The sequence below is a fragment of the Oncorhynchus mykiss genome, chromosome 18, assembly GCF_057628025.1.
Source record: "Oncorhynchus mykiss isolate SJ-2025 chromosome 18, ASM5762802v1, whole genome shotgun sequence".
Classification (NCBI taxonomy): domain Eukaryota; kingdom Metazoa; phylum Chordata; class Actinopteri; order Salmoniformes; family Salmonidae; genus Oncorhynchus; species Oncorhynchus mykiss.
The window spans coordinates 82,875,949-82,899,412 of NC_143039.1; the positions used below are offsets into that span (position 1 = coordinate 82,875,949).

General features: G+C 41.5%; 1 protein-coding gene across 1 annotated transcript; it reads left to right on the plus strand.

Moving 5' to 3' along the window:
• Nucleotides 1-579: 579 nt before the first annotated feature.
• LOC110487813 (dendritic cell-specific transmembrane protein) lies at nt 580-23,052 on the plus strand. The gene is made up of 5 exons (XM_021559729.3): nt 580-1,250; nt 3,857-4,529; nt 4,953-5,071; nt 5,806-6,019; nt 21,569-23,052. Exons 1-5 carry the CDS (start codon nt 880-882, stop codon nt 21,629-21,631), a joined length of 1,440 nt encoding a protein of 479 aa, XP_021415404.3. The 5' UTR covers nt 580-879; the 3' UTR covers nt 21,632-23,052.
• The last annotated feature ends 412 nt before the right edge of the window (nt 23,053-23,464 follow it).

Below are 23,464 nucleotides of genomic sequence, written 5' to 3' on the forward strand. Positions count from 1 at the left end.
GACCAGCTACAATAGACAAACGCGTGCTATATGGCAGACCAATCCAAACTCATCTCTCGGCATGTCCAGCCCACTCATTATCTCAGCCAATCATGGCTAGCTGGAAGGTTTCTCCCTTTCTCTGTGGCTAAACCAACTAGGGTTGTAATTTAACACTTTTATTTGTATTTACAAATGGCATACAAGTTTGATATTAAGGCACATGAAAATATTTTGTATGTTCAAACAGCTCTCCTGTGAAGCCGTGACTTGCGACATTCGCCTAGTTTCCTGAATCGGGTCACATATGCTATATGGAAATAGGTAAATGCCACAATAGATATTTTTAATTGTTTCTTGTTTTGAGACAAATTACATTGATATCCTACTTTTTGTGTTTCTTTGTGAACTAGCCTGTATATAATTAGATGACAGGTTGTTGTCAATAGACACTACAGAAGGAATGATAGAAGTTGATTTGTCATACAAATAAGGAAGTGGTATTTCCCTAGTTATCAGTTGTCAAGACATGCTTTCCTCTGCATGTCTTGAAGTTGGAACCAAACCAAGACATCCTCCCACAAACCATTACAGCAATACACAACAGACCATTACACACATCATTACAGGACATGACATTTCAAAACCTGCTTCTATGATTAGATTAGTGCGATTATGGTTAGGGGATTCACAAACTGTTCCTTTAAACAAGAGACACAGTGAAGCAGTCTGACAGTCATAGAGAGGGTTAGGGTTAGGGTTAGTCAGACAGTCAAAGAGAGGTAGCGTCAGAGTGAAGAGGGGTGTGCCACTAGATATTATTTCACTTATTTCTCCATATTATTTTACTGTTCATTTTGGACCTGTTCTCCAAACCCTCAACCTGCTCCTCCTACTACAATGCCATCCCAACTTGAGAGGCTGGCTCTGTTCCGGGTCTGGTCCATGATGGTCCTGCTCTACACCTCGGACCACAGGAAGGGCTGGAGACATATCCTCCTCCACTTCCTCAGCTGCTTGACCCTGAGCCTGGCCTTGGGAGGGGCCCTCCTACTGGGCCTCTACTTCTCTCTGAACTACAGCCTAGTGGTGTGTGGAGTCACCTCAGGCTGCTGCTCACTCCTGTTGACAGCTGTCCTGTTCTGCTCCAAGAGAGTCCGCTGCTTCTCCTTGCTATTTCTTATCTCCTGCACTATGAAGCAGGGCAGGAACCTGCTTCTGACGGCAGGCACTGGGCTGGTGATCCTCTGGAATGTCCAGAACACCTTAAGGTGAGTTAGGGTAAGGGGTGCTACGGTTAGGGTACAAATTGTTCCCTTGGGTCCGAAAATATCAAAATACTGTACATGTCATGTACATTCAGAGGTCAAATTCAAACAAAATAACATTTTATATGTCACATGCGCTGAACACATCAGGTGTAGACCTAACCATGAAATGCTTACTTACAAGCACTAAACCAACAAATGCAGTTATAAAGAAAATAGAGTTTTAAAAATATTTACTAAATAAACTAAAGGGAAAAATTCTAGTAACACAATAAAATAACAATAATGAGGCTATATACAGGTGGTACCAGTACATAGTCAATGTTAGGTTAGTCGGGGTAATTTGTACATGTCGGTGGAGGTAAAATGTAGTCAAAGTCATTTTTAAAATCAGCAGATGTCACAAAGTGCTTGTAAAGAAACCCAGCCTAAAACCCCAAAGAGCAAGCAATGCAGATGTAGAAACACATCTAAGCTTATTCATCACAAAACCATTTGAGCCAATTATAGCCAATTATTTTAATGATTATTTCATTGGCAAAGTGGGCAAACTTAGGCAGGAAATGTCCACGACAAACAGTGAGAAATTATATTCATGCATAAAAAAAACAAATAATGAAAGAAAAACAGTGCAAGTTTGAATTTTGTAAAGTTGGTTTGGGAGAGGTGGAAAAATTACTGTTAACTATCAAAAAGGACAAACCTCCTTGCATTGACAACTTTGATGGAAAGCTACTGAGGATGATAGCTGACTCCATAGCCACTCCTATCTGTCATATTTTTTTTTATCTGAGCCTAGTAATTCCGCTTCCCAAGAGTGGTAAAGGGACCTTTACTGGTTCTAACAGCAGACCTATAAACTTGCCTGCAGCTCTTAGCAAACTGTTGGAAAAAAATGTGTTTGACCAAATACAATGCTATTTCTCTGTAAACAAATTAACAACAGACTTTCAGCATGCTTATAGAGAAGGGCACTCAACATGTACTGCACTGACACAAATGACTGATGATTTGTTGAAAGAAATTGATAATAAGAAGATTGTGGGAGCTGTACTGTTAGATTTTAGTGCAGCCTTTGATATTATTGACCAGAACCTGTTGTTGAAAAAACTTAAGTGCTATGGCTTTTCAACCTCTGCCATACCGTGGATTTAGAGCTATCTATTGAACTCAAAGCATTTTCTTTAATGGAAGCTTCTCTAATGTCAAGCATGTAAAGTGTGGTGTGCTGCAGGGCAGCTCTCTAGACCCTCTACTCTTTTCTATTTTACCAATGACCTGCCACTGTCATTAAACAAAGCTTGTGTGTTCATGAATGCTGATGATTCAACCATATACACATCAGCAATCACAGCTAATGAAGTTACTGAAACCCTTAACAATGAGTTGCAGTCTGTTTTGGAATGGGTGGCCAGTAATAAACTGCTCCTGAACATCTCTAAAGTAAGAGCATTGTATTTGGTACAAATCATTCCTTAAGTGCTAGACCTCAGCTGAATCTGGTAATGAATGGTGTGGCTGTTGAACAAGTTGAGGAGATTAAATTACTTGGCGTTACCTTAGATTGTAAACTGTCATGGTCAAACATATAGATTCAATGGTTGCAAAGATGAGGAGAGGTCTGGCCGTAATAAAGAGATGCTTTGCTTTTTTGACACCACTCTCCAAAAAGCCAATTCTGCAGGCTCTAGTTGTATAGTCTTGATTATTGTCCAGTCGTGTGGGTCAGTGCTGCAAGGAAAGATCTAGTTAAGCTGCGTTTGCTCTTAATTGTAATCAGAGGGCTGATATAAATACTATGCATGCCAGTCTTTCTTGGCCAAGAGTTGAGGAGAGACTTACTGCATCACTTCTTTTGATAAAATCCCAAATTGTTTGCATAGTCAACTTACACACAGCTCTGACACACACACTTATCCCACCAGATATGCCACCAGTGGTCTTTTCATAGTCCCCAAATGCAGAACAAATTCAAGAAAACATACAGTAGTATATAAAGCCCTTATTGCATGGAACTTCCTTCCATCTCATATTGCTCAAATAAACAGCAAACCTGGTTTCAAAAAACAGATAAAGCAACACCTAACAGCACAACTCTCCCCTATTTGATCCATATAGTTTTTGTGTATGCATTGACATGTAGGCTATGTGTGCCTTTTTAAAAATCTATGTAGTTCTGTCCTTGAGCTGTTCTCGTCTGATGATGTTCTGTATTTTTTTCATTCTGTATTATGTTTCATGTTTTGTGTGGACCCCAGGAAAAGTAGCTGCTGCTTTTGCAACAGCTAATGGAGATCCTAATAAAATACCAATTGTAAATAAGAATTTGTTCTTAACTGATTACCTAGTGAAAGGAAGGTTAAACTAAAAACAACTTAGTGGCGTTCTTTGTTGTAGAGCTATGAAAGTTATTTATTTAGATCTACGTGGTTAAGACGAGTCGAGTTAAACATCACAACTCTGCAAATATTTTCAAAAATACCTGTCAAATAATTTGCATTCAGGGAAATCTGGTCACAAACAGCGCAAGGATAAGAAACATTTTAATACCATCTGTAATTTTTTAAAATCCATTTAGTAATCAATTTATTCATCTATTCATTCATCAGAAACCTCAGAGAAGTGTCCAGCAGTCTGGTGTGTAACCTGGAGAAGAAGAGAGTGTTGTTGGACGTCAGTCCAATAAATAACTATGTCAATCTGCTGAGGTGGGTGGGCGAGAAGCTCAACAAGTTCATAGACTTTGGAGTTGTCAAGTACGAGTCATCATTCACCGTCGGACACAGCGTTGAGTCCAACGATCTGACGGTGAAACTTCAGGATGCTGTCCTGACACTGAACACAACAGCGAAGAGCGCTGAGGTGTGCATCGACCTGGTGATGGCTGTGTTCCAGAGAGGAGTCCCGGTACTAGGGGTCACCCTGGTCATCATCACCACTACCCTGTTCCTCAGAAAATACTTCTTCAACCTCAAGTACCAGAACACTTTCATCACCAGCAGGTTTATTAGATACGATGATCAACAGAGAGCTGATGGGAAGCCCTACCTCCTCCCTCTGAGCCCAGAGGAGGCAGATCAATTCCGCTCCATCCCCTCCGCCCGCTTCACACGGAGAGAGGGCTACACCATGCTCTGGTTCCTGGTTCCAGTGCTCACCCACCTCCCAATCTGGCTCTTATTCATCTCCCTGGACGCACTGCTCTACTGGCTTATTCTGATTATCAACAAACACCTTCTGGAACTGAAACCATTCAGCATTAACCTAAAGATGAACCTAAACGTGAGTTGAACTAGAACCATTCAGCATTAACCTAAAGATAAACCTAAATGTTAGTCGCCATGCTTGGAGGTTCAGAAAACCATACAATGTCATGTCGGTACCAGTACCCCTGGTATATAGCCTCATTATTGTTATTTCACTGTGTTACTTTATATATATATATTTATTTACTTTAGTTTATTAATTAAATATTTTCTTAACTATATTTTCTTAAAACTGCATTGTTGGTTGAGGGCATGTGACAAATACAATTGTATTACATTTTATTTGAAATAGGATGATAGAACATCTTGGTAACACTTTAATGAGATACTCCTCCAGAGAAAACCTAACATAATTCCAGCTCCAACCCTAACGCTAATGCTAGCTAGGTTAGGTCAAAGGCTGGCATCAATCTCTTTTTCTCTCTTTCCCATTCATCAGGAAGACAACAGCATCGTGTTTATCCCTCTCCCAGGGGGAGCCATCATGAAGGATTTCTCCTACACCTTCACCCTCTTTCAGGAGGATTGCCTTCCCCAGCCCTCCCTGCTCCTCTCCAGGTCTGTGTTCGGCCTGCCTGTTATCTACGTGTCCTAGACCGATGGCGCCCGAGTGGTGCAGCGGTCTAAGGCACTGAATCTCAGTGCATCTCAGTGCAAGAGGCATCACTACAGTCCCTGGTTCAATTCCAGGCTTAATCACAACCAGCCGTGATTGGGAGTCCCATAGGGAGGCACACAATTGGCCTAGCTTCGTCCAGGTTAGGGTTTGGCTGAGGTAGGCCTTCATTGTAAATAAAAATGTGTTCTTAACTGACTTGCCTAGTTAAACAAATAAAAAAAATAACATTGTATACATGTTCAATTAATAAATTACAATTATTAATAATGTAATAGATGTTTGCTTTCATTAAGATGCTACATATTTTTCTTACCAAATTAAGTTTATGTAATATAGACTGTATCTGTCTCAGAAATACACAAACTACTTTAAAAGCACTGCAAATTACCTAGACCCATGTTGGCATATAAAACATCAATTTGGGACTGTTCAAGTTTAGTTTGGGACAGTTGACATTGCACTTCAGGACGATACCTGTACGGTGACAAAAGAAGGTAATTGCGAGTCCTGTCTCCAGGTCTGTGGTCGACCTGTCTGTTATATACTGGTCCTAGACCTGCAAACCCTAACCCCAACCCTCCCTGTTCGTCTCCAGGTCTCTAGTCCCTCTGTCTGTTATCTACTGGTCCTAGACCTGATAACCCTAACCCCAACCATCCCTGTTCGTCTCCAGGTCTCTGGTCCCACTGTCAGTTATCCTGGTTGTTCTACTTGTCCTAGACCTGCTGTCTGCCAAGATGGGTCAGCTCAAACTACTGGTCTCAGAACAGTTCTACAACGACAACGCAGACCAGAGGGTGCAGCAACTTCATGCTAAGATCAGCCACAAAAGAGCCAAGACGAGGCCTCCAACGAAGAGGACTGCTCTGCTGAGACTGCTAAAACAAGTACGGGTTCTATCATATTAGCTTCCTATAGTCCTTAAACAAGTTCATCTGACTCTGGACCAAAATCCCAACATATCCATTTCGTATAACTTAATATCATATTAGCTTCATGTAACATCTTATATTAGCTTCATATAACTTAAATGGATACGTTGGGATTTTGGCCCAGAGTCAGATGAACTCGTTTAAGGACTCTTGGAAGATTAGTCCAAGAGATCCAAATCAAATCAAAAATCAATTCAACTCGCGGGTAGCATTTTTATGTCTCTGCATGCAGTTTGAATGAAGTTGCTATCTAGCGTTAAAACAATGACTGGACGTCCATGGTCAAATCAAATCAAATTTGATTTGTCACATGCGCTAAATACAACAGGTGAACAACAGTGAAATTCTTACTTACAAGTCTTTAAACCAACAATGCAGTTTATAGAAAATACCTAAAAAGAAAAGGAAAAAAATACAAAAAAATACATGAAAATTACAATAATAAAAACAAATAAAAAATAAAATACTGAAAATAAATAACTAAATAAAAAAGTAAGAGATAAGAATAACAAATAGTAAAAGAGCAGCAGTACATGGCAATAGTGAGGCTATATACAGGAGGTACTGTTACAAATAATTAGACCTTACAGTCAAATGCTTACTTACAGGCTCTAACCAACAGTGCAATTGTTAAGTTAAAAAAAGGCATTAGGTGAACAATAGATAAGTAAAGACATAAAAACAACAGTAAAAAAGACTGTGGAAAATAACAGTAGCGAGGCTATATACAGTAGCGAGGCTATACACAGTAGCGAGGAGATAACAGTAGCAAGGCTATATACAGGCACCGGTTAGTCAGGCTGATTGAGGTAGTATGTACATGAAGGTATGGTTAAAGTGACTATGCATATATGATGAACAGAGAGTAGCAGTAGCGTAAAAGAGGGGTTGGTGGGTGGGTGGCTGGTGGCGGGACACAACGCAGACAGTCCAGGTAGCCAATGTGTGGGGGCACCGGTTAGTCGGGCTGATTGAGGTAGTATGTACATGAATGTATAGTTAAAGTGACTATGCATATATGATAAACAGAGAGTAGCAGCAGCGTAAAAAAGATTGGTTGGGGGGCACACAATGCAAATAGTCCGGGTAGCCATTTGATTTCCTGTTCAGGAGTCTTATGGCTTGGGGGGTAAAAACTGTTGAGAAGCCTTTTGGTCCTAGACTTGGCCCTCCGGTACCGCTTGCCATGTGGTAGTAGAGAGAACAATCTATGACTGGGGTGGCTGGGGTGGGGTGGCTTTTTAGGGCCTTCCTCTGACACCGCCTTGTGTAGAGGTCCTGGATGACAGGCAGCTAAGCCCCAGTGATGTACTGGGCCGTACACACTACCCTCTGTAGTGCCTTGAGGTCAGAGGCCAAGCAATTGCCGTACCAGGCAGTGATGCAACCAGTACTCTCGATGTTACAGCTGTAGAACCTTTTGAGGATCTCAGGACCAATGCCACATCTTTTTAGTTTCCTGAGGGGGAATAGGCTTTGTCGTGCCCTCTTCATGATTGTCTTGGTGTGTTTTGGTTTCTAACCTGGTCATGCACAGTACTGTGCAGCCGTCTTTCGACTCTGTCAATCACCACATTCTTATCGGCAGACTCAACAGCCCTGGTTTTTCAAATGACTGCCTTGCCTGGTCCACCAGCTACTTCTCAGATAGAGTTCAGTGTGTTAAATCGGAGGGCCAATTGTCCGGATCTCTGGCAGTCTCTATGGGGTGCCACAGAGTTCAATTCTCGGGCCGACTATTTTCTCTGTATATATCAATGATGTCGCTCTTACTGCTGGTGATTCTCTGATCCACCTCTACGCAGACAACACCATTCTGTATACTTCTTTTCCTTCATTGGACACTGTGTTAACAAACCTCCAGATGAGCTTCAATGTCATACAACACTCTGTTGGTTCCACTTTTATGGGCTCCGTTATTTACTTAACAAGTAAGGAACACTCAAAATGTGCACTTATAAATCATAACAATTTTATCCATATACAGCTGTAGACAGAAATCAAATATCAAACATTAGACATACAACTGATCTCTCTCCTGTGTTCTGCCCCCAACAAAAGAGAGACAGGATCTGATCGCACAAGGTGCAATCTCCAAGATTGGTGGTGGTGTGATTTCCTCTGTCAACCCTGCATGTGTAGCTAAAAGAACAAGTTATTCTTAACACAAGGTTTCTGAGAACCTGTCTCAGCGGTATGCAAATCTGCCCTTATTTCAGAGAAAAACAGACATAGTCTCTCTGTGTCTCGCTATCACCCTCAGTCCCTTTTCTCACCTTTTCTCACAGATGCGGGGCTGCGGGTTTTGGCAGAGAGCTAGACACAGAGAGGCCTCAATGTTCAGCTATACAGTGAGCATAAGGACAATGGCACATAAGCAAATTAATAACAACATAATCAATGGTGGGGGTCTTGAGAATAATTTTAATCCTTCAACTCCTTCCGTGGCCTCCAGATGCTCTTAAATGCTAGTAAAACAAAAACTAAATGCATGCTCTTCAACCGATCACTGCCCACACCTGCCCTCCCATCTAGCATCACTACTCTGGACGGTTCTGACTTAGAATATGTGGACAACTACAAATACCTAGGTGTATGGTTAGACTGTAAATTCTCCTCAAGAGTCACATTAAGCATCTCCAATCCAAAATTAAATCTAGAATCGGCTTCCTGTTTCGCAACAAAGCCTCTTTCACTTAAGCTGCTAAACATACCCTCGTAAAACTGACTCTCGTACCGATCCTCGACTTCGGCGATGTCATTTACAAAATAGCCTCCAACACTCTACTCAACAAATTGGATGCAGTCTATCACAGTGCCATCCGTTTTGTCACCAAAGCCCCATATACTAACCACCACTGCGACATGTATGCTCTCGTTGGCTGGCCCTCGCCTCATATTCGTCGCCAAACCTACTGGCTCCAGGTCATCTATAAGTCTTTGCTAGGTAAAGCCCCGCCTTATCTCAGCTCACTGGTCACCATAGCAACACCAACCCATAGCACGCTCTCCAGCAGGTATATCTCACTGGTCATCCCCAAAGCCAACTCCTCCTTTGGCCGCCTTTCCTTCCAGTTCTCTGCTGCCAATGACTGGAAGGAATTGCAAAAATCACTGAAGCTGGAGACTAATATCTCCCTCACTAGTTTTAAGCATCATCTGTCAGAGCAGCTTACCGATCATTGCACCTGTGCACAGCCCATATGTAAATAGCTCTAACCCAACTACCTCATCCCCAGTATTGTTATTTATTTTGCACCCCAGTATCTCTACTTGCACATCATCATCTACACATTATCACTCCAGCGTTAATTCAAAATTGTCATTTATTTCGCCACTATGGCCTATTTATTGCCTTAACTCCCTTATCTTACTGTGTTGTTTGTGTCGCACTGCTTTGCTTTATCTTGGCCAGGTCGCAGTTTTAAATGAGAACTTGTTCAACTGGCCTACCTGGTTAAAAAAAAGGTGGGGAAAAAATATATATATTTTTATAGCGTCATCATTTTAGCTTCATATAACTTCATATCATACGTGAATCACCACCTAGATTCAGTCCCAACATTTTAACATCTGTTTTTTACATGGATAAAAGTAGACTCAGATCTACAAAATGGCATATCAAACATTGCATTTGAGGAAACAATGGGAAAGTAATTCTGCTTTGAAAGTTGGTGAACTTGTATACTCACTTTTGAGAAAACCGTCTTTCAAAGTTTTGGTACTACTATTGGAGAGCCCTTCTTTGTTTACACCCATTCAGCATTGTTCACACCCTCTTAAGCCTTAGCCCCACCCATCTCTTTAAGGGTTGATCTGTGCTTTCTGTACTAACTTGCCAGCTACTTCCAGACATTTAAGAGAGAGAGAACATCTCACTGAACATTACTCGCCCTATCAGAGCTGGTTAAGTTGTTATGTTATCCAGAGCATTGGTGACTGCAACTGTGCTGTCAGATTGTCCGTTACTAAATGCAGAGTGTTTCGCATTCAGAGCGCACACTCGACACTCTGGCCAATAAGTAGGGTTGATTTGTTGCCAACGTTTACTGACACTGGACATATTCAACGGGTGTTGAGCATTCAAAAAATGCATCAGTTATTCTGCGCTCTGCCACACTAAGACGAGAGTCATTTGTTAAGAAATGTAGCTATATAGCTAGCTAGGTAAACAATGAAACCCAACGCATGACGTAACGTTAGTTAGCGAGCCAGACAGCTAACGTTAGCTAGCTAGCTAACAGTACACTTTAACTTGAAATCAAAATACTTTGTCAAATTCATATATCTTCTTCATGTAACGTCACATCATATTAGAATCATAACGTAAAATCATATTTGTATTTATTATGGATCCCCAAGGGAGCAGCTACTCTTCCTGGGGTCCAGGAAGAGTTATTACAGAATTCACAACACACTAAGTGTGCGCCCTCAGGCCCATACTCCACTACAACATATCTACAACATAAAATCCATGTGTATGTGTGTGTACAGTACGTGTGTTATCATGTGTGTATGCATATGTCTGTGCCTATATTTGTGTTACTTCACAGTCCCCGCTGTTCCATAAGGTGTATTTCTACCTGCTTTTTAAATCTGATTCTACTGCTTCTACTACATCAGTTACCAGATGTGGAATATAGTTCCATGTAGTCATGGCTCTGTGTAGTACTGTGCACCCCCCACAGTCTGTTTGGGACTGTAACGAGACCTCTGGTGGCATGTCTTGTGGGGTATGCATGGGTGTCCGAGCTGTTTGCTAGTATTTTAAACAGACAGCTCAGTACCTTCAGCTTGGCAATATTGACTCAAGATGGGGGTTGCTTTCCTCTATCCGTAGCCATTTGATATGTCTGCCATATATAACCATGCTTGAGAAAGCCTCAGGTAGTTTACGACAGGTGCATTAGGGAATGTTATTCTCAGTTACAATTAAATACTAAAACTGTACTTAAGAAGCCTCTTAAGATACTACAATGTCAATCTCTCTTCCACTTTGAGCCATGAGAAATTGACATGCCAAATTCAAATAAATTACTATAAAAATCAAACTTTCATTAAATCACACATGCAAGATAGCAAAATAAAGCTACACTTGTTGTGAATCCAGCCAATATGTCAGATTTCAAAAAGGCTTTTAGGCGAAAGCAAACGATGCTATTATCTGAGGATAGCACCTCCGTAAACAAAGAAAGAAACCATTTTTCAACCAGTGTTTTTCTGGATCAAACGCGCCAAATAAATTGACATTTTGGATATATATATCAATGGAATTAATCGAACAAAAGGACCAATTGTGATGTTTATGGGACATATTGGAGTGCCAACAAAAGAAGCTCGTCAAAGGTAATGCATGTTTTATATTTTATTTCTGCGTTTTGTGTAGCGTCTGCAGGGTTGAAATATGCTACCCTCATTGTTTACTATTGTGCTATCATCAGATAATAGCTTCTTATGCTTTTGCCAAAAAGCCTTTTTAAAATCTGACATGTTGGCTGGATTCACAACGAGTGTAGCTTTAATTTAGTATTTTACATGTGTGATTTAATGAAAGTTTGATTTTTATATCATTTTATTTGAATTTGCAGCGCTGCATTTTCCCTGGCTTTTTGCCAAGTGAGACGCTAGCATCCCCTATCCTAGAGAGGTTAAATGTTGCAGTAATTTCAGTCGTTGTAGTAGCTGACGTGTATAGTGTTGAGTCATCTGCATACATAAACACACTGGCTTTACATGTCATTTGTAAAGATTGAAAAAAACAAGAGGCCTAAACAGCTATCCTGGGGAATACCTGCATCTACCTGTCAGCGCCGGAGAACTTCTTCCGGCGCCAACAGAGATGGTCGCCTCGCTTCGCGTTCCTAGCAAACTATGCAGTATTTTTTTTTTTTTACATTGGTACCCCAGGTAATCTTAGGTTTTATTACATACAGTCGGGAGGAACTACTGGATTTAAGAGCAACGTCAACTCACCATCATTACGACCAGGAATACGACTTTCTCGAAGCGGATCCTGTGTTTTGCCCACCGCCCAGGACAATGGATCGGATCCCAGCCGGCGAACCAAAACAACGTTGCCGTGAAAGGGGCAGATGAAGCGGTCTTCTGGTCAGGCTCCGGAGACGGGCACACTGCGCACTGCTCCAGAGCATACTACTCGCTAATGTCCAGTCTCTTGACAACAAGGCCCTGAACGAACTTTATTTGACTCTATTTAAACTGGAAACCACATATCCTAGGCTGCATTCATAGCTGGGGAATTTAACAAGGCAAATCTGAAAACAAGACTCCCTAAATTCTATCAGTATATTGATTGTGCTACCAGGGCTGGTAAAACCCTGGATCATTGTTATTCTAACTTCCGCGACGCATATAAGGCCCTCCCCCGCCCTCCTTTTGGAAAAGCTGACGACGACTCCATTTTGTTGCTCCCACCCTATAGACAGAGACTAAAACCGGAAGCTCCCGCGCTCAGGTCTGTTGAACGCTGGTCCGACCAATCTGATTCTCAAGATTGCTTCGATCACGTGGAGTGGGATAAGTTTCGCACTGCGTCAAACAACAACATTGACGAATACGCTGATTCGGTGAGCGAGTTTATTAGCAAGTGCATCAGCGATGTCGTACCCACAGCAACCATTAAAACATTCCCAAACCAGAAACCGTGGATTGATGACAGCATTCGCGCGAAACTTAAAGTGCGAACACCTGCTTTTAATCAGGGTAAGGAGACCGGAAACATGACCGAATACAAACAGTGTAGCTATTCCCTCCGCAAGGCAATCAAACAAGCTAAGCTTCAGTATAGAGACATAGTAGAGTCGCAATTCAACGGCTCAGACACAAGAGTTATGTGGCAGGGTCTACAGTCAATCACGGATTACAAAAAGAAAACCAGCCCCGTCGCGGACCAGGATGTCTTGCTCCCAGACAGACTAAAGAACTTCTTTGCTCGCTTTGAGGACAATACAGTGCCACTGACACGGCGCATTACCAAAACCTGTGGACTCTCCTTCACTGCAGCCAACGTGAGTAAAACATTTAAACGTGTTAACCCTCGCAAGGCTGCAGGCCCTGATGGCATCCCCAGCCGCGCCTCAGAGCATGCGCAGACCAGCTGGCTGGTGTGTTTACGGACATATTCAATCAATCCTTATCCCAGTCTACTGTTCCCACATGCTTCAAGAGGGCCACCATTGTTCCTGTTCCCAAGAAAGCTGTTCCCAAGGTAACTGAGCTAAACGACTACCGCCCCATAGCACTCACTTCCGTCATCATAAAGTGCTTTGAAAGACTTGTCAAGGACCATATCATCTCCACCCTACCTGACACCCTAGACCCACTCTAATAGGTCCACAGACGACGCAATCACAACCACACTGCACACTGCCCTAACCCATCTGGACAAGAGGAATACCTATGTGAGAATGCTGTTCATCGACTACAGCTCAGCAATTAACACCATAGTACCCTCCAAACTAATCATCAACTCATCATCAAGACCCTAGGTCTCGACCCCACCCTGTGCAACTGGGTACTGGACTTTCTGACGGGCCGCCCCCAGGTGGTGAGGGTAGGTAACAACATCTCCACCCCGCTGATCCTCAACACTGGGGCCCCACAAGGGTGCGTTCTGAGCCCTCTCCTGTGCTCCCTGTTCACCCACGACTGCGTGGCCATGCTCGCCTCCAACTCAATCATAAAGTTTGCAGATGAAACTACAGTGGTAGGCTTGATTACCAACAACGACGAGACGGCCTACAGGGAGGAGGTGAGGGCCCTCGGAGTGTGGTGTCAGGAAATTAACCTCACACACAACGTCAACAAAACAAAGGAGATGATCGTGGACTTCAGGAAACAGCAGAGGGAGCACCCCCCTGTCCACATCGACGGGACAGTAGTGGAGAGGGTAGTAAGTTCCTCGGCGTACGCATCACGGACAAACTGAATTGGTCCACCCACACAGACAGCATGGTGAAGAAGGCGCAGCAGCGCCTCTTCAACCTCAGAAGGCTGAAGAAATTCGGCTTGTCACCAAAAGCACTCACAAACTTACATGATTTCTTAATTTGCAGTACGTTTGCCAATCAGTTGGGCTGCCAGATTTATTTGCCATACCTTTTGCCTCATCCCTCACAACCATAAAAAAAATTCAATTCCTCGTCAATCAAAGGGGATTTAACAGTTTTTATAGTCCTTTTCTTAATGGGTGCATGCTTATTAGTAACTGGAATAAGCAATTTCATAAATGTGTCAAGTGCAGTGTCTGGTGACTCCTCACTACACACCACAGACCAGCTAATATTCTTTACATCTTTAACATATGAATCACTACAAAACTTATTGTATGACCTCTTATACACAATATTAGGCCCAGCCTTTGGAACTTTGGTTTTCCTAGATATGGCTATTATATTGTGATCACTACATCCTATGGATTTGGATACTGCTTTAAAGCAAATTACTGCAGCATTAGTAAAGATGTGATCAATACATGTTGATGTATGTTAGTTTCATAATATATTATTGCCTTCATATAAAATCATAACATTTTAGCTTCATATAGCATCATATCATATTAGCTTCATACAACATCATATTGGCTTCATATAACGTCATATCATAATCATTTCATAAAACGTCATATCATATACATTTCAAATAACGTCATATTACCTTTATATAACTTCATGTCATATTAGCTTCACTTATCAGTTGTTATTAGCTTCTTTAATATGATATCTACTAAATATAACGTATTATATTAGCTTCATATAACTTCATAAAACATATCACATTACCTTTATATAGTGTCATTTCATTAGCTTTAAATGACTTCATAAAACATCATATAATATTAGGTTGAAGTAACATATTATATTAGCTTCATATACTGTAACTTAATATCTACTTCATAAAACATAACATCACCTTCACATGAGATTTACTTTATATAACTCCTTATCATTTAATTATATATAATGTCACATCATATGAGCATCGTATATCCACATATCATAAGCTTCATATAACTTCAAGTCATATTCACTTCACATAACATCTTATGTCAGCTTCATATACATAAATATAACCTCTACTTCATATAACATATTATATTAGCTTCATAATGTCATATCATATTAGCTCCATATAACTTAATATCATATCTATTTCATTTAACGTATTTTATTATATTAAAATAATGTCATAACCTTATAAAACATCATATCATATTACCTTCATATATCTATTAACTTCCCACATCACATCATAATTTTAGCTTCATATATCGTCATATCATATCGATGTCATGTAACATCATGTCATATTAGTTTCAAATAACTTAATATTATGTCAACTTCATATAACGGCATATCATATTAGCTTTAAATAACAACATTATGTAGTATAATGGCGCCGGAGGGGTTGCAGTTTTACGGGTTCCTAACCAACTGTGCAATTTTTTTATTTTTTTTTGCATTGTTTGTAACTTATTTTGTACATTAAGATGCTGCTATCGTCTCTTATGACCAAAGAGATCATCTGGACATCAGAACAGAAATTACTCACCTTGAACTGGACAAAGATTTTTCTTAATGAGACCAGGCCCAAATACCCGTCATTTGCGTGAAGAAAAGGCGGAGACACAGAGGGAGAAGGTTGGGGTGCCTTGTGAGGATTCGGAGGCGAGTGAGTAAGTCACCATTACCATCGGTTCTATTGGCTAACGTGCAATCACTGGAAAACAAACTGGATGCGCTACGGTCGAGACTATCCTACCAATGGGACATTCAAAACTGTTATATCTTATGTTTCACAGAGTCGTGGCTGAACGACGACAAAAATAATATAGAGCTGGCTGGGTTTTCCGTGCATCGGCAGGACAGAGCAGCTACGTCTGGTAAGACGAGGGGTGGGGGTGTGTGTATTTGTCAATTACTGCTGTTGCGTGATGTCTAATATTAAAGAAGTCTCGAGATATTGCCCGCCTGAGGTAGAATACCTCATGATAAACTGTAGGCCACACTACCTACCAAGAGAGTTCTCATCGATATTATTTGTCACCATCTATTTAGCTAAATAGAAAGCCGATTCTAGATTTGATTTTGGATTGGAGATGTTTGATATGAGTCTGGAAGGAGAGTTTACAGTCTAGCCAGACACCTAGGTACTTATCGATCTCCACATATTCTAGGTCGGAATAGGCAGCGAACGGTTGAAAAGCATGCCGAAAAACCGAGGCTACTGAGTCTGCCGATAAGAATATGGTGATTGACAGAGTCGAAAGCCTTGGCCAGGTCGATGAAGACGGCTGCACAGTGCTGTCTTTTATCGATGGCGGTTATGATATCGTTTAGTACCTTGAGCGTGGCTGAGGTGCACCCGTGACCGGCTCGGAAACCACATTGCACAGCGGAGAAGGTACGGTGGGATTCAGGATGGTCAGTGATCTGTTTGTTGACTTGGCTTTCGGAGACCTTAGATAGGCAGGGCAGGATGGATATAGGTCTGTAACAGTTTGAGTCCAGGGTGTCTCCCCCTTTGAAGAGGGGGATGACCGCGGCAGCTTTTCAGTCCTTGGGGATCTCAGACGATATGAAAGAGAGGTTGAACAGGCTGGTAATATGGGTTGCGACAATGGCAGCGGATAGTTTCAGAAATAGAGGGTCCAGATTGTCAAGCCCAGCTGATTTGTACGGGTCCAGGTTTTGCAGCTCTTTCAGAACATCTGCTATCTGGATTTGGGTAAAGGAGAAGCTGGGGAGGCTTGGGCGAGTAGCTGCGGGGCGGGGCGGAGCTGTTGGCCGAGGTTGGAGTAGCCAGGAGGAAGGCATGGCCAGCTGTTGAGAAATGCTTGTTGAAGTTTTCGATTATCATGGATTTATCGGTGGTGACCGTGTTACCTAGCCTCAGTGCAGTGGGTAGCATGGAGGAGGTGGTCTTGTTCTCCATGGACTTTACAGTGTCCCAGAACTTTTTGGAGTTAGAGCTGCAGGATGCAAATTTCTGCTTGAAAAAGCTGGCCTTTGCTGACTTTACTGACTGCGTGTATTGGTTCCTGACTTTCCTGAACAGTTGCATATCGCGGGGACTATTCGATGCTATTGCAGAACGCCACAGGATGTTTTTGTGCTGGTCAAGGGCAGTCAGGTCTAGGGTGAACCAAGGACTATATCTGTTCTTAGTTCTGCATTTTTTGAACGGAGCATGCTTATCTAAGATGGTGAGGAAGTTACTTTTAAAGAAGTAACCAGGCATCCTCAACTGACGGGATGAGGTCAATATCCTTCCAGGATACCCGGGCCAGGTCGATTAGAAAGGCCTGCTCGCAGAAGTGTTTTAGGGAGCATTTGACAGTGATTAGGTTGTGGTCGTTTGACTGCAGACCCGTAGCGGATACAGGCAATGAGGCAGTGATCGCTGAGATCCTGATTGAAGACAGTGGAGGTGTGTTTGGAGGGCCAGTTGGTCAGGATAACGTCTATGAGGGTGCCATTGTTTACAGATTTAGGGTTGTTCCCTGGTGGGTTCCTTTATGATTTGTGTGAGATTGAGGGCATCTATCTTAGATTCTAGGACTGCCGGGGTGTTAAGCATATCCCAGTTTAGGTAACTTAGCAGAACAAACTCTGAAGCTAGATGGGGGGGCGATCAATTCACAAATGGTGTACATGGTACAGCTGGGAGCTGAGGGGGGTCGGTAGCAGGCGGCAACAGTGAGAGACTTATTTCTGGAGAGATACATTTTTTTAATTAGAAGTTTGAACGGTTTGGGTATGGACCTGGAAAGTATGACAGAACTTTGCAGGCTATCTCTGCAGTAAACTGCAACTCCTCCCCCTTTGGCATTCCCATCTTGACGGAAAATGTTATAGTTGGGTATGGAAATCTCAGAATTTTTGGTGGCCTTCCTAAGCCAGGATTCAGACACAGCAAGGACATCGGGGTTGGCAGAGTGTGCTAAAGCAGTGAGTAAAACAAACTTAGGGAGGAGGCTTCTGACGTTGACATGCATGAAACCAAGGCTTTTTCGATCACAGAAGTCAACAAATGAGGGTGCCTGGGGACATCCATAATTATCCAGAAGCGGCGCCCCTAGTGGCCTTTAATGAAGGCAAACTTAAATCCTGAAGACCTAATTCCTACCAGCATGTCACAAGTGCAACCAGAGGTAAAAAAAATTCTAGACCACCTTTACTCCACACACAAAGCTCTCCTTCGCCCTCCATTTGGTAGATCTGACCATAATTATATCCTCGTGATTCCTGCAAAAACTAAAGCAAAAAGTACCAGTAACTCGGTCAATACAGAAGTGGTCAGATGATGCGGATGCTACGCTACAGGACTATTTTGCTAGCACAGACTGGAATATGTTCCGTGATTCATCCAATGGCATTGAGGAGTATACCATCTCAATCACCGGCTTCATCATTAAATGCATAGACGTCATCCCGGCAGTGACCGTACGTACATATCCCAACCAGAAGCCATGGATTACAGGCAACATCCGCACTGAGCTAAAGGCTAGAGATGCCGCTTTCAATGGGCGTGACATTAATCCGGACGCTTATACGAAACCCTGCTATTTCCACAGACAAAACATTAAACAGGCAAAGCGTTAATACAGGACTAAGATTGAATCCTACTACACTGGCTCTGATGCTCGTAGGACGTGGCAGGGCTTGCAAACTATTAGAAACTACAAAGGGAAACCCAGCTGTGAGCTGCCCAGTGACGCAAGCCTACCAGACGAGCTAAGTGCCTTTTATGCCCGCTTCGAGGCAAGCAACACTGAAACATGCTTGAGAGCACCAGCTATTCTGGATGACTGTGTGATCACGCTCTCCGTAGCCGATGTGAGCAAGACCTTTAAACAGGTCAACATTCACAAGGTCGTGGGGCCAGACAGATTACCAGAGCGTGTACTCAGAGCATGCGCGGAACAACTGGCAAGTGTCATCACTGAGAATGCTAGAATAACCTGCCTAAATTATTGCCGCCCAGTAGCACTCACATCGGTAGCCATGAAGTGCTTTGAAAGGCTGGTCATGGCTCACATCCATACCATCATCCCAGAAACCCTAGACCCACTCCAATTCGCATACCAACCCAACAGATCCACAGATGAAGCAATCTGAATCACACTCCACACAGCCTTTCCCCCCTGGACAAAAGGATCACCTATGTGAGAATGCTGTTCATTGACTACAGCTCAGCATTCAACACCATAGTGCCCACATAGCTCATCACTAGACTAAACACCTTCCTCTGCGACTGGATCCTGGATTTCCTGATGGGCCACCCACAAGTGGTAAGGGTAGGCAACAACACATCTGCCATGCTGATCCTCAACACGGGGGCCGCTAAGGGGTGTGTGCTTAGTCCCCTCCTGTACTCCCTTGTTCACCCACGACTGCATGGCCAGGCATGACTTCAACACCATTAAGTTTGCTGATGAAACAACAGTGGTAGGCCTGATTACAGACAATGATAAGACAGTCTATAGGGATGAGGTCAGAGACCTGGCAGTGTGGTGCCAGGACAACAAAGTAGATGATCGTGGACTACAGGAATAGGAGTGGAGCGGGTTGAGAGTTTCAAGTTCCTTGGTGTCCACATCACCAACGAACTATCATGGTCCAAAAACACCAAGACCGTCATTTAGAGGGCACGACAAAACCTATTCCCCCTCAGGAGAGTGAAAAGATTTGACATGGGTCCCCAGATCCTCAAAAAGTTATACAGATGGACAATCGAGAGCATCCTGACCGGTTGCATCGCCGCCTGGTAAGGCAACTGTTAGGCATCCGACAATAAGGCGCTACAGATGGTAGTGCGTACAGCCCAGTACATCACTGGGGCCAAGCTTCCTACCATCCAGGACCTCTATACCATGCAGTGTCAAAGGAGGGCCCAAACAATTGTAAAAGACTCCAGTCACCCAAGTCATAGCATAATTACTTCATATAATGTATTATATTAGCTTCATATAACATTAACTTCATATACAGTAACAGTCAAAAGTTTGGACACACCAACTCATTCAAGGGTTTTTCTTTATTTCTACATTGTAGAATAATAATGAAGACTCATGTAGTAAACAAGAAAAGTGTCCAACAAATCAAAATATATTTGAGATTATTCAAAGTAGCCACCCTTTGCTTTTATGACAGCTTTGCTCACTCTTGGCATTCTCTCAACCAAGCTTCATGAGGTAGTCACCTGGAATGCATTTCAATTAACAGGTGTGGCCCGTAAAAAGTGAATTTGTGTAATTTCTTTCCTTCCCAATGCATTTCAGCCTATCAATTGTGTTGCGACAAGGTAGGGGTGGTATTTAGACGATAGCCCTATTTGGTGAAAGACCAAGTCCATATTAATGGCAAGAACAGCTCAAATAAGCAAAGAGAAACGACAGTCCATCATTACTTTAAGACATGAAGGTCAGTCAATTTGGACATTTCAAGAACTTTGAAAGTTTCTTCAAGTGCAGTTGCAAAAACCATCAAGAGCTATGATGAAACTGGCTCTCATGAGGACCGCCACAGGAATGGAAGATGTGATGGTTGGCATTCAGGCCAAAGAGTCCAACTTGGTTTCATCAGACCAGAGAATCTTGTTTCTCATGGTCTGAGAGTCTTTAGGTGCCTTTTGGTAAACACCAAGAGGGCTGTCATGTGCCTTTTATTGACAAGTGTGTGCCTCTCCAAACCATGTCCAATCAATAGAATTTACCACAGGTGGACTCCAATCAATTTGAAGAAACATCTCAAGGATGATCAATGGAATCAGGATGCACCTGAGCTCAATTCTGAGTCTTAGCAAAGGGTCTGAATTCTTATGTAAATAAGGTATTTCGGTTTTTCATTTGCAATAAATGTGCCAACATTTCTGTAAACCAGTTTTTGCTTTGTCATCATGGGGTATTGTGTGTAGATTGCATAGGAACATTTTTTATTTAATCCATTTTAGAATAAGGCTGTAACGTAACATAATGTGGAAAAAGTCAAGGGGTCTGAATACTTTCCGAAGGCACTGTATCATATCACACTAGCTTCATATAAATGTCAAATCATATCAACTTCATATAAATGTATCATAATAGCTTCATATGACTTCAGATCATATCAACTTCATATAACATTTTAGCTTCAGAAAACTTAATTTCCTATCTACTTCATGAAACTTCCTATAACATTACCTCCATATAACATCATATCATATTAACTACGTATAACTCCAAAACGTCATATCGTACTACCTTCATATATAAGTTCATACCATATTATCTTCATATAATGTCATATCATATCAATTTCATATAATGTCATATCAACTTCAAATAACATCATATTAGCTTCATGAAATGTCTTATATTAACTTCATATAACTTAACATCAAATCAACTTTCTTTAGCTCTGAAGTTGCATTCTAGTCATTCATTGAAATGGTTACATAATGTGAAGAAGTGATGTCTTATTCTTATTCTTTATTTTATTGCAGAAAAGCTTCTGGTTTCCACTGTTCTTCCACACTGCGAAGGAGAATGATATGCGTCTCACCTGAAGAAATCCAAAACAGTGATCATCTGGGAAATTGATTTTTGCTTTGTCATGCATTCAGGCAATCACCTGTAGAATTACAGGACTAGATTCAATTTTGATTTGAATTGCATTGCTATGTTGTGTAAATGTTGCACAAAGATCAACAGTTTATTGTAATCACGGTAAATATGTCTTGTATTATAAACCAATTTCTATAGTTAGTGTGTAAATAAGTTTGTTGCACAAAGGATTGGGCTCCAAAACTATCGAAAATATGGCTTTGACTTAATTGAAGTAAATCTCAGAGTAATCTTCTCTGATTTGCTTTGATGTTGTCTTTATGAATAAGATACAGTTGAAGTCGCAAGTTTACATACACCTTAGCCAAATACATTTAAACTCCGTTTTTACCCATTCCTGACATTTAATCCTATTAAAAATTCCCTGTCTTAAGTCAGTTAGAATAATAGTAGAGAGAATTATTTATTTCAGCTTTTATTTCTTTCATCACGATGGTCATTAAGACCAAATAGTTATATTTTTGTTTCATCAGACCAGAGGACATTTCTCCAAAGAGTACAATCTTTGTCCCCATGTGCAGTTGCAAACCATAGTCTGGCTTTTTATGGCTGTTTTGAAGCAGTGGCTTCTTCCTTGCTGAGCGGCCTTTCAGGTTATGTCGATATAGGACTTGTTTTACTGTGGATATAGATACTTTGTACCTGTTTCCTCCAGCATTTTCACAAGGTCCTTTTCTGTTGTTCTGGGATTGATTTGAACTTTTCGCACCAAAGTACATTCATCTCTAGGAGACAGAATGCGTCTCCTTCCTGAGCGGTATGACGGCTGTGTGGTCCATGGTGGTTATACTTGCGTACTATTGTTTGTACAGATGAACGTGGTACCTCCAGGCGTTTGGAAATTGCTCCCAAGGATGAACCAGACATGTGGAGATCTACACATTTTTTTCTGAGGTCTTGGGTGATTTCTTTTGATTTCCCCATGATGTCAAGCAAAGAGGAACTGAGTTTGAAGGTAGGGCTAGAAATACATACACAGGTACACCTCCAATTGACTCAAATGATGTCAATTAGCCTATCAGAAGCTTCGAAAGCCATTACATAATTATCTGGAATTTCCAAGATGTTTAAAGGCACAGTCAACTTAGTGTATGTTAACTTCTGACCCACTGGAATTGTGAAGAGTGAAATAATCTGTCTGTAAACAATTGTTGGAAAAATGACTTGTGTCATGCACAAAGTAGATGTCCTAACGACTTGCCAAAACTATAGTTTGTTAACAAGAAATGTGTGGAGTGGTTGAATTAATGACTCCAACATAAGTGTATGTAAACTTCCGACTTCAACTGTACATGCATTTAAATTGTGCTCTAACGCTCATAAATATGCCTTTGATTTCATTAAAGTAAACCTCAAACATAAAGCAATCTTCTCTTTTTTTATTGTCTTTATATGCATTACAATGGCAACGGCAATGTCTTCCAACTGCAAGAAGTCCTCTAGCAATGTCTGATCTATTACTTGTGTTTTGTTAGACAACTTTTTAGGCTTTCAAGGTGTTGGTCTGATGGGAATCTGTGACGTCATCTTGTTTGAGGAACAATAAATAACAAAAGAGGATAGCCCCAACTGCCATGTCATGATTTACCTGGACCACCTGTTGAGATGTGCCTCTTGTTAAGTAGCCTACCTGGTTAAATAAAGGTGAAAAATATATATATATATTTTTTAAGTAAGTGCCATTTTACTAAAATAAAATCATGAAGTGGAACGACATTTATTGGATATTTCAAACTTTTTTAACAAATCAAAAAATGAAAAATTGGGCGTGCAAT

What these genes read in the sequence shown, in the direction of transcription:
- LOC110487813 (XM_021559729.3), top strand. Translation starts at nt 880, where the DNA reads ATGCCATCCCAACTTGAGAGGCTGGCTCTGTTCCGGGTCTGGTCCATG. An exon ending in ACCTAAAGATGAACCTAAAC is followed by an intron (nt 4,530 to 4,952) that starts GTGAGTTGAACT and finishes CCCATTCATCAG; the next exon opens with GAAGACAACAGCATCGTGTT. An exon ending in TGCTGAGACTGCTAAAACAA is followed by an intron (nt 6,020 to 21,568) that starts GTACGGGTTCTA and finishes ATTTTATTGCAG; the next exon opens with AAAAGCTTCTGGTTTCCACT.